At 36.7% G+C, this 12,363-nt stretch overlaps 1 protein-coding gene across 20 annotated transcripts in view; it reads left to right on the plus strand.

Annotated features, from left to right (window-relative positions):
- The window catches only part of LOC140526901 (utrophin-like), a 558,532-nt gene that overhangs the window by 473,839 nt on the left and 72,330 nt on the right, over window positions 1–12,363 (plus strand). For all 20 annotated transcript variants that reach the window (XR_011974583.1, XM_072643530.1, XM_072643537.1 and 17 more), the window contains 3 exons: window positions 428–502; window positions 5,858–6,059; window positions 12,276–12,361. Coding sequence is in view for 19 of the 20 variants with exons in the window: in XM_072643530.1 (XP_072499631.1) it covers window positions 428–502; window positions 5,858–6,059; window positions 12,276–12,361 (363 nt within the window). In the remaining variant the exon portion in view is untranslated. The remainder of the gene's footprint in view (window positions 1–427; window positions 503–5,857; window positions 6,060–12,275; window positions 12,362–12,363) is intronic.

Genomic DNA, 12,363 nt, shown 5'->3' on the forward strand with positions numbered 1-12,363 from the left:
CCCATTATTTCATTTGATTCCATTAATAACCTTGGATGGTAGGTGGTATTTTTATCTACATTTTGCATATGAGAAAACTCTGGCTCATGTGTCTAACTATTGTCTAGGATAGGATTTGAACCTAGGTTCTCCTGATTTCAAAGTTAGATCTTTATCCGCTTTGGTCATCTTTGAAGCTTTTGGGCGTATTTCTGCTTATAAAGTTTTTTTATATAGAACAATATGATATTTCATGGCTATTTTGAATATTTTTTTTAAAGTAAGTGTTGTAAACTTAGGTCCTAATTTTATTTTTTGTTTTCCCAATGTCAGATGCATGTGTTTTAACTTCATCTTGGAAAGAGTCAGCTGTTAAAATATATTCTTGGTACTTGTCAAATAGCATTTTTCCCAAAATAATTTCTGTTTTTTGTTTTTGCTATTTCAGTTGATTTCAACAGTATCTGCTTCTCAGCCTACCGTACAGCCTTTAAAATCCGAAGATTACAGAAAACATTATGCCGTAAGTTATTCTTCAAAAGTTCATCATTGTTGTTCATTGGCTTTTTTTTTTAATATTTGGCTAAATCTCTAAAGAAGTGAATCCATAGACTTAGGCTCACACAGCTATCTGCACATCAAAGTTTGCTTATGTCCCTGCAGTTTGTATCGTTCACCTCAAAGGAGGGCTAGCAATACCTAGCTCCGGGGTTTAGGCTGTAAGAGTTTGATGCAGAAGAGAAGGGTTCAAACTAGATAGAAGAATGATTTCAGCCAGTCTCATTGTCTGACTTCATGGGTCCATGACCCATATTCCCTCTAATTCCAATTTCATTTGGACAGCTGCCATCACCATACCATTTACATTAGCTCCCTTGGAAGCTCCATGCCAATGGACAACAAAAACATGACAAACTCAGGAATTACTTGCATTAAAGAAATCTCATGCTTTTGCCAGTGCTTAGGAATGTTGAGCCACAAGAGAGTAGGAAATGGATTGCTCTGTAACATACAGAAGGAATCTTCAGGCTGTCTTCTTTGGGTTAGTATTGACAGCATTTGTTTTCAAGAGGCTCAGCTGCCTGTCCAGTACACAGCTGGAAAGTTTGTAACAGTCTCCTAAGGTTTTATGAGCTATAAAATGAGAACAAATGACTCAGTCACAAAGTCTATTTTGGCAGCAACTGCTTCACACGGTCTGAACTCACAGTCCAAGTTTCCAGTGAGGCCTCAAAATGGTGGGTGGACATAAATATTGGAAGTCTACCTTTTTCTGTACACTAATGACCATTAATGACAGGACTTATTCCTTCAAGTCACCTCTTTAAAAAATAAGATTTTTTTAAAAATGCCTCTTGTCAGGGAAGTGAAGTGAATGTAATTTTACCAGCACATTTATTTTAGAAAAAAATATATCAGGAGGTGTTTGTCTCTAGAATGTCTCTGGGATCATATAAAGCTTTAAGTACTTCATCCAGTTTTCCTCTTCTGCCTTTCCCAATTATCCCCTTTACCTCTACATTCCTGCTTTATCCCATGCACTGGTCAAATAAACATTTATCTAAGTGAGCCTTCCTATGTGGAATACCTTCTCCGTTCCTCTCCACGAGCCCATATTCAGTGCTTAAATCCTCATCCTTTTTTCCCCCTTCATCATCTTTATCATCTGTGTAGCATTTGATGCTGTTAACTCTCCATTCTTCTTTCCTAGCTATCCAAATCATAACCCTTGCCTGGCTCCTCTCCTCCCTCTAATTATTGCATCTCTATCTTTGTTGACTGTGTTCTTTCTGATCTCCCAAGAGTGGTATTCCCAACATTCTCTTTTCCTTTTCTTTCTCAGCCTTCTCTGCTTTGGAAATCTATTGAATGTTGGATTCAACTGTCACATCTGTGCAAATTACTCTCAGAACTGTAGTTCCCATTCTGACCTCTTTTCTGAGCTAGACTCACCCTTCCAACTAACTTCTTGAATATATACGTAGCACCTTCTCTCCACCCATACAGCTACCACCCTAGTTAAGAAAGACTCTTATCTACTCTTTCCTGGACTGTTGCCATAGACTCCTAACCAGTCTTCCTGCTTTTCAAGTCTCATCCCGTGCCAGTCCAACCCTTCACACAGCTAGCCAATTGCTGTTCTTAAAACAGAGTTCTGATCATAGTATTCCCCTGTGCAGAAATATTCAGTGGCACACAAGAATAAGCCATCTGTAATATTGATCCCCCTTCCTTTCCTGTCTTCTTTATTATTGCACTGTTTCCACTGTAGTCGGACTGGCCGACTGGTAGTTATTCCCTGTGTACAAAATTCTTTCTTCTGCAGAAGAAAGTTTTTTTTGTCTGGAGTGCACTTACTTGTCATCCTTATCTCCTAGAATCTCAAGATTTCTTTAACGTACCTGGATACCACCTCTTGAGGGAGACAGTAGAGTGAAGAGGGCACCAGAGCCTGAGAGACATGGAATCAAAACTCACCTTACACATTTACTTCTCTGTGACCTTTGTCAGGTCATTCATCCTCTCAGGGCCTCAAGTTTCCCCATCAATAACACTGCACTCATTAGCGTTCTAGTACACTTCTATCTGAATCTGTAATTACCTGTTCCTGCTTATGACCGCACTCTGTCCTTCCTGAAATTACTTTGTATATATTTGTCTTGTGTATATCTTGTATCTCTCTAGTAGAATATAATTTCATTGAGGGAAGAGACTTTTGTTTTTGTCTTTATATCTCCAACTCCTAGCATAGACATTTAATAAATATTAATTTCTTGGATGGATGGATGATCCACTGGCATCTCAAACTCAACATTTCGAAAAGGGAGTTATTATTTTCCCACTAAACCTGTTTCCTTTCAGCTTAATATTTCTCGGTTGAATAATCATTTATTTCCATTGTTTAAAATTTTGGTAATAACTTTGACCCTTCTTTTGTCCTCATCTCATATCCAGTCATTTACAGAACTCTTTGATTTCTCTCTCCCAGATCTCATCCCTCCCCCATCATATTGCTACCACCCTAATACTAACCCTCATTTTTGACAATCTTGCACTGCTCCAATAGGTCCTCCTGTCTACCACCCAGTCCATCTTTCATATGACTGCCCAATTAAGCTTCTTTATGCGCAGGTTTTGTCACATCACTTTTTTGCTCAGAAGTCTATTAACCATTTAGTAGAGTTCGGATTCCTGTCCCTGGCATTCCTCCCCCTCCACAATCTGGCAGTACTTTCCCTCTCTGCAAATTGACTCCTGTCCTTTGAGGATGCCTTAGACTTACCTACTTGTGTCCTTTCACTCATTCTGTTCCCTGTGCCTCGTGTCTTTCTTTTCCCTCTTTGTCTGCTGAAGTCCTAAACATTCTTTAAAGCCTAACTGAAAACTATAAACTCTTCCACAAAACCTTATTTGATTCCCTAATCAGTGACAGCTGTTTCCCCACTCTTGTAACAAAGCCACTTTGTTTTACACCTCTTTGGTGTAGTTTTGGATTATTTGTAGGATTTGAGTAGTGGTAGATTGGAGTTGTGTATGTCAAATCCCCTGCTAAGCTTATGTAATCATAAATTCCACGAGGTTTGAGACCTAAACTTTTTATATTCTACAACTTGGCTCAAAACTTCACATACAATAGTTACTTAACATATGCTTAGTAAATTGTATTTATAAAACAGAAACTCATCTTCTCATAGAAGCTTCCCCAGGCTAAGCTCACCTTGCTCCAGTTACTGCAAAAACTCTTTTGCGAATGATACTTATTTATAACTCCTTCTGACTTTGTGCAGTCCTTATATATAAATCAGATTTGTTAAAATTTTAATGTAGGTTAGTTAGGTATCCATCATCAGTTACCTTAGCGCCGGGATTTCCTCTTGTTTAACGGGTAAGTCTCCAAAGCACCTGTAACGGTACTCAAAGATACACTTAAATGTGGAATCCTGAGTTGACCAAATACTTTCTAAATATGCTTCCTGGAATTTCTTCAGTAAAGCTTGAAGATGTAGTGGCTTCTTATGTTTGGTTACTAAAATATAGACTGATACTATCTTTAAACACTTCATTTCAGTTCAGCAAGCATTTATTTCTGCAGCTACTACATGTCAGACATTGTGCTTCAAGTTGGGGATACAATGAGAAAAACAAGAGTGTCTAATAATACCTTGTGCTTATGTAAGCTTGTAAGGTTTGCAAAGGGCTCAGCATTTATTGTCTGGATAATATGCTCAAGAAGTCTCTGTACTACTTAGAAGATAAAATATGTACGCAAATAAGTACAAGATACTTCAACAGTTAAACGTAAGGTAAATTCACCATAGGGATAAACCACAGCTGGACAGTCTCCCATGGGGTGGCACTTGAAACAACTCTTAAATTGATCTCTGAGTTACTGAAGGCAGAAGTGAGAAGGGACAGCATTTCAGGCAGAGGAGAGAACCTCAGCAAAGGCATATAGGTGGAGTATATAGATTGTCAAATATAGGGTTGAATAATAGGTAGCCCAGTCTGGCTGAAACATAGGGGGTAATGGGTAATCAGTACAAAGAGGCTAGAGAGCGATAATGAAAGGCTGTAAAGGCTAAACAGAGGAAATTGTATTATATTCTCTTGGCCCTGGGACCCATAAATCTAGAGCTATAAAAATCTCAGATGCCAACTGGTGTAGCTGCCTCATTTTATACTTGAGGAAACGGAGGCAAACCAAGGTTAAATGATTTACTTAGAGTCATTCATTAGGTGGTAGGTTAGGGCCGGATTTTGACCCTGGCCTTGACACTTTTCTCCATGTTATTGAACACTCTGCTTGAGTAGGGATAGTGCTGCACTTTTATTAAAATCACTTTGGCAGCCAAGTGGTTATGAGGGTCTAAACTAGGTTGGTAGCCATGTAAGCGGACAGATCTAAGAGATGATATGGAGGCAGAATTGACAAAATTTGTCAAGAAATGAAGAGTTGAATAGGACTCTATGCACTCACTAGTCAAAGAAACAAACTGTCTTTTGATTCTTTGAATGAATGAATAGCATTTATTAAATGTGTACTGTATGCTAAGCATTATATTTCATTAACCATATACAAGTTCAAAAATGATAGTCTCTGCTCTTATGTTTTAATAGGAGACAATATATGTAGGAGGGTAGTGTCCAGGGAAGGAAGTTTTGGTCTCATAAGCTGAGCAATAGTTAGCGGTGCTTGGTTCACATGTCCTTTCCAGAAGCAATTAATTGGTTTACTTGTTGTGTCCACAGGGAATACGATTAGGGAGAGGGGGTGGGCCAGCACAGCGTCAAGGAAGGAAAATGGTGGTGAAGAATGTCTGAGTGCCTAGAACTGACCAAACCTGATGAATTTTTACTAGTCAGCACAGCACAGTGCCAAGATGGCCTTAGATTTTATCTTAGATAAGAGAAATATATTTTTCATGAAAATAAAAGGTTGATACTATTAGGAGTTGTTAATTGGATACTATTTGGAATTGTTAATTGGCTATAGAGTGCTCAATGATTACCTCATGAAACTTTCTTTTTAAAAAAGTCCTATTTTCTGAATGTTTTATGATCACTTAAAGGTGCTGTCATTCTTATGTGAGCAATGTATTACCAGTGTGAAAACTAAGACTCAAGGCAATCAAACTCCATCCGCCTGCTCTTTATTGGAAGAGCCAGGACTCAGTTTTTGATTTGGAAGTTCTTCAGTCTTTCAACAATGCCATACTTCCCAGACCTGAAGTAAAGGAAATTGCTAAAAACAGGTCTTAGCAAAAATTAGGCAAGCATAGTGAATACACAAATTTGGGAAGGTTAATACTTTGTTTTAAGCAACATTCCTTGACCTAATTTGTCCTCAATTTCTTTCTCTCCTTTTTCTTCTGATTAGTACATCTATTACAAGTCGAGACGGCAAATGACATCTTACAGCACGACAGACTAAAGCAGAGTGAAAGATGCATCTATGTCCCTGAGGTCATCAGATTTCTGACAAAGATTTATGAGGTGCTGGAACAGTCACATCACGACGTGATCAATATTCCACTCTGTATAGATATGTGCCTTAATTGGCTACTGAACGTCTATGATGAGTAAGTTTACATGTCTTTACAGTCTGTTCAGATGAGCTATGTTGATAAAAGAAAGTCACAAAACTTGATTTTTAAAAAAAAATATAGTGTGTTTAGAAGTGAATCTTTTTTGAGTGTCCGAATTATTTTCCTCACTAGAATTACTGAAATGCCACTTGAATTGCATTTAAAAATTAGCATTTGGGCGGAGTAAATTTGTTCTTGCCATTTATTTTAGGTGTTGTAATGTTGACACATGTGCATAATGCTTCTGGTAGTGAATCCAGCTATTAGAAGCATTCATGTCATTGCCAGGGATTTAATGTAGCTGCTACTGGTTACCATGAAAATCTTTCTAGCTCACAGTAACACTCATCTACAGATATTTTTATACCATTTTGAATTTAGATAATGCATTAATAGAACAATCAGTATCCAAAACCCCTGCTCTGGGCTGACATTTTTGACACATTAGGGATTATTCATTTTTCTGATGGGGGGGGGGGTTAAAGTATGCAAAGATGAAATTTGATTCTTTTGGCTGTTACTTTTCCTCTCAAGCCCCCCCCAATTCTTTATTAGCTGTATGCTTATCAGCTTTCCCCCCTTACTTCTATGAGAGCTAAATAATTGAGAAATACTCAAGTTTAGAAAATAAAATTTAGATATAAAGAAATGAGGTGGTGATACCACTTGCTCTACCTACTGAAAACTGTCATTTTTAAGAAAATTTTTAGTTGTGAAACATCTGAGTTGAATTCATACTATTTTGGTAAATAAGTAGTAGCAGTTGTTATCTTAAATACTTTTAGTCATTGAAGTGCTTATAATAAGTAGCACTCTCAGTTACCATTATGAATTTGCTTTTTTCCCAAAAATATACTTTTGAATGGTTTTTAAATTTAGTTTCAATTTCTCTTCTATTATTTGGATTTTCTTGTTGTTGACAAAGATGCTTTTAATATCCTCTTAAAACTATTTTGCCTTTGTTTTGAAAGCCAACTATCTTTTGAAACAAAAATTCATGCTTTCAAGTTTTCAGTCTCAGTAATGTATTAGATACTTTGGCAATTTCCATGAGTACTGTGTTTATGTAATGAGTGGGAGAGAAAGAATCCTTACTTTGTCATCTGTACCTGTAGGGAACGGAGAAGAGGCAGAGGAGAAGAGCTCGCATATACTTTGTTCTATGGAAATTATCCTTGGTGCTCCTCCTCTCACAAATGTATGCTTGGGGAAAGTGTTACTCAGATATTGTTTTATATCCACAAATTGCCAGGCCTAGAGGCCTGTGGGCTACCCGAGTCTTCCCTTACCTCTATTGGAGGTCTTCGGTTGGCCAAACCGGATGCTCGTATGAGAGAAAGGATGTTCCAGAGTCGAACAAGGGTTGAGCTTTATTTCAGGGTCTAGTTACAAGTGCAGGGGAATTCTTCCTTAGGAGGGAAAGAGAAAGATCTCCCAAGGAGGCAAAGATCTTACAATAAGAGATTGGAAGTAGAAGTACAAGCCGGGAGAGAGGGGGAGGGGAGAGAAGAAAGAGGGAAAGAAGAGCCTTGTTGTCCTCACCGCTCCGCGCCGCTCCGCCCAAGAGAGCTTTCAGGCTTTCCTGATCCTACTTAAACTCTCCAGCAGCATAGTTTGCATCTGAATACCATGCTGTTAGATAACAATAGTGTGCCCAGATCCGGGACAATCTCGAGGGCGGGGAGAGCTCTCTCCCATCACGTTTCTCACGGGAAGAGGCAGAAATACATGAGATAGCTCGGTTCACCTCGATTCCCAGTCGTTTCCTGGGGGGTCTCGTGAGAACTCTAAGATTTAGAAGTTCCCACCTTTACCCGCCCGAGACTGTCCACCTGGAATTGAGCTTCCATCCCCAGCAACAAATGATGCTTTTCAAATAATCAGCCCATTAGCCAGGACACACAGAATTTATATAATTGTCCTCTTATCACAAGAACCCAAGAAAAGCTTAATGAACCTCTCTGGTCTAATATTCTATCCTTGATCCTGTACCAAAGGAATATTTGGAGAGATCACAAATTTCCTTCTGACAGCAGCCTTCCATTTCTTCCTAATATACCCTTTCCTTTGAAAAAACAATGTATTATGAATCTATTGTGAAACTTATCTAAGTATGTCTCCACCCCTGTCAGCTTCATTCTCTTCCTCTTTATGTAGTACTGGATTAAATGATCTATGAGGTTTCTTCCTGTTCAGATAGTAAGGTTGGAAGCCCTTCCAAAACTTATTTGGACTTTCATTTGGTATCACCTTTTAGCCTAATTTGTTTCATACATGGAGAATATAGATCATGTAATTTTAGACATTAAAGGGAGCCAGTCTCTTCAGATGGAGAAATCAAATCTTGAAATGAGTAAATAACTCATTTTGACTATTATAAATATCTAAATTAACTCCAAAGAATGTAAGAAGGAAGATACTATCTGCATCCAGAGAAAGAACTGATAGAAGTATGTATAGAATGATTTTTACATATATATACATACATGCATACATATATGTGTGTACATACACACATATTTTGTACCTTTATGTAGCCATCTCTAGGGTCAGGAGGAAAGGAAAAAAATTACATGATAACTTTTATTATATATGTTATATATAATGCTTACATCTATTATATATAACATTTATTTTTTATATTATTATGTATTTAAGAGGAGTACCAAGTTGTACATAATAGATTTGCAGTTTCATGTCCAATAATAATGTTTCAGAAATGTTTTTTTAATTCCATAAGTTGGAGATTAAATAAATAAATTTTAAAATGAGATGGCATATGCAAAGTGCTTTCTGAACCCCCAAAGTGCTACATAACTAAAAGCTATTTACCAAAAAGCCAAGACACCTAAGTTGGAAGCAGAGTTTCTTAGCCCTCATCTCAGTTCATTGCTGTTTTACCTTGACATCTTTCTGCCTTTATTAACCTCTGTAGGAGGCAGTTCTTCCTTTGATATATTTTCAAGCCTTCAAGGAGACCTCTGAATTCTATTATTCTGAATAATCCATGAATAATATATCTAATGAATAGCCCATTTTCTCATTAAATTTCTATCCTAAGTCTATCTTCTCTAACTGAAAGTTGCTTTTTGTTTTTAAAATATGCCTTTTGGAGAATAGTCAACTGAAATGAGAACTGTTTAAATCGTTATTTAAGTGCTAGCCTGAAAAATTTAGCTTATTATTTTAACATCTAATGTTCACAACCTTAGGGGAAGATATAGTTTTAATTGTAGGAAGCATGTCTTAAATTCTTTAAAATTAATTGATAATTGTGAAAAATTTCTTAAACTGATAAATCCTTGTAAAGTTAGGTAGTCAACAAAAGAATTTAAATTATTGCACTATGATACCTCCTTACTATGTTTCCTATATCTTTTTAAAATTACTGTAGTGCTTAGAAGAATCTCAAGCACATAGATTTTAATGTGTTTTTTGTTGTGCAGTGTTGGAGAGTTTTTTCCTTCTTTGGCAACATATTCAACCAAAACCTTTAGGGAATGGGAATGTTCAGCAATGATTGTGAGATTCATATTTTAGAAGTTATCAGGAGGTTACAGTCCATTCCTTCACGTTTTGTTTTGAGGATTTTTCCTGCTTCAATTACATTGTTGTTGATGTGGTTACATTCTCCTCACTGAGCATCCATGTTTTAAATGAGTTCAGACATCTTTTATAGTAATACAGTTCCTAATACCCAACTTTTGGGAGCTAGTTTGAAGCAAGTATTTCAATATTGGTCCAGCACTAAAGAGTATACGGCTTATATTTCAAAATCAAGTCCAGATTGTAACTGCATTACTTGGGCTTTTAGTAATCCAATTTCAATACTAGAGGCAGCACAACAAGTGCTGTTTGTATTTATTGACTTCAGGCTTGAAAGCTTTTTAGCCCATTTTCGTAGAAAGCTTTATGAAACTTTTTTAAACCTTTTCATTTCATTTCTTAAATTCCCAAACAAGTTTATTTTAGTTGCATAACTCTATGTCTTCACAAATATAATTGAAGACATTAAGAGTGAGGACTAGTATCTCACTGAATTCAAGTTAACAAGCATTAATCTTTTACTGTGTGCAGAGCGTGGCAAGCTCTAGACTGTTAAGTCAGACAATGTCACTTATCTCCACCCCTTCCTCCCCACTCCTGTTAAACTCCATTGGATACCTGACACTCTAGGATCTAATATAAAATCTTCTGTTTGGGAAAAGTGCTCCATAATTTGGCCTCTTCTTTCCTTTCCAGATTTCTTACACCTTACATCTGTATGTCTATAGGATCACTTCGTCTCAATTTTATAAACAAATATTGAAAATTATTTTTATATGAAACTGGAGGAAAATAAAATACTTTTTTTCAAAAACAAAATAATAAAGGAGTAGTGAAGGGAAAAAAAGCCTCTTCCACACCCTTCCTAGTATATTCTGTGATCCAGTGGCTCTTGTTTACTTCCTTATCCTCATAAAGGACACCCCTTCCTGGCTGAGCATTTCCACTGCCAGTTTTCTATGCCTGTGAGACTCCCTCCTTATCTGACTCCTGGCTTCTTTTAAGCTTACATGCTGTCTCCTATGCACACCTAAACTATGAGATCCTTGAGAACAGGGGCTGGTTTTGCCTTTTTTTTTTTTTTTTGGTATCCTTAGCAGTTAGCTACTGTGGCTGTGTGACATGTTCTTTGTGTACTGACTGATAGAAAGATGAATAAGACACAGTTCCTGCCCTTGTAAAGATGAGTCTTATTTGAACAAGTGTCTTTGACATAGTAAGTGATTACTCAGTGATGTTGAAGGTAAATGATTTTGTATCTACTCTAGTGCCATGCAAGGAGTGGTCACTCAACATTGGTTGAATGAAAAAGCTCACATGAGTATACATATTTTCAAAGAAAATTTCATACTAATAGTCAATATAAATTCCCATGTTTTGAGTTTGATTTGCCAGTTAGAATACTTAAAATTTAAGGCCTTGGAAAAAATGCATTTTACATCTTCAAACAATTTATGGAATTAAATTGCATTTATGTTTAGATAACATGTTTAACATTATTAGAGAGAGGAATAAATGCTGTTTCTAAAAACTATCTCTTACTTCAGACATAGATGTAAATGTTATCCTAGCCCACTGTTTAAATGCGTTTGAGATGGTATGTCATCTGCATAGTATGAAACCATTTCCCAGTGTAGATTTAGAAATGCTTTTTGTATTCAAATTTTGACAGATATCCCCTAAATGGGAATTCCATATCTGATTATCCAACATCCAGATTATATTGAAGTAGTAGCATGAATAGATTGCATTGGCAATAACAAAAAGTGAAGTCATCATGTGATTTAAGTGTTTAGAAGGCTCTTGACCTTCCCTGATCAGTCTTTAAAACTGAACTAAGTAAGTAATAAATAATTAACCAAGTAATTATTCGCCTTTTCTGGGCATTTTATGTGTCATTATTAGCAGTCTACAAAAGAGTTCCTTTAATACTCTAAATATTACATGGATCTGTAATTTCCTTGGGTTGATGTACCTTTGGTCCGCCAGTATGTCTCTGTGTGCCTTTGTAACTTGCTAGATGACCTTTGAGAGTTGCTTTGAGCAAAATTATCAAGTTCTTTCATCCTTCTAGCAACCTAGGGTTCAGCTCCAAATTTAAATAGGCCAGGTGTATCTATCTACCTGTGACAAATATGTCATTGCCCTTAGAGACGCCTTGGTAGGACCTGCCTTTCACAAATCCACGGTCACTGCTACACCACCATTAGTCATTGGCATAGGGTCTTAGCAGTGGACCTTTTCAACACAGGAAGAGCTATCACCTTTCGCTGATACTTTTGTAAAAGAGAAATCCCTTCAATTTTTCTCATTTGAATGTTTATATTTCTGTGTACATAAACATTAAAGTACTTTAGCTTATGGGGAATAACAACTGAAAATTTGTTTCTATTTCATGCTTCCTGCGTAATTCTGTGCACTCTTGTGGACTTGGTGAGCAAATCACATTACCAAAGTCTAACATGAAGGCACAGCATTGAATTCCAGCTGTCAAGGGTTAGGATGAAATAAAAAGAAACTGTAGAAATGAGTAAAAGAGGATTTATCCTTATTGCTAGATTTTACAAATAATTATTTTTCCAGAAAATGGATGCTTGGAGAAAAATGAATCTGCTGTTCACTGATTTATTTATATCTAATGTTGTGTAAATCTTATGATTTTAGGGGCCGGACCGGAAAAATTAGAGCACAGTCCCTAAAGATTGGATTAATAGTTCTCTCCAGTGGTACCATTGAGAAGAAATACGACTGT

The sequence above is a fragment of the Notamacropus eugenii genome, chromosome 2 (assembly GCF_028372415.1).
Source record: "Notamacropus eugenii isolate mMacEug1 chromosome 2, mMacEug1.pri_v2, whole genome shotgun sequence".
Classification (NCBI taxonomy): domain Eukaryota; kingdom Metazoa; phylum Chordata; class Mammalia; order Diprotodontia; family Macropodidae; genus Notamacropus; species Notamacropus eugenii.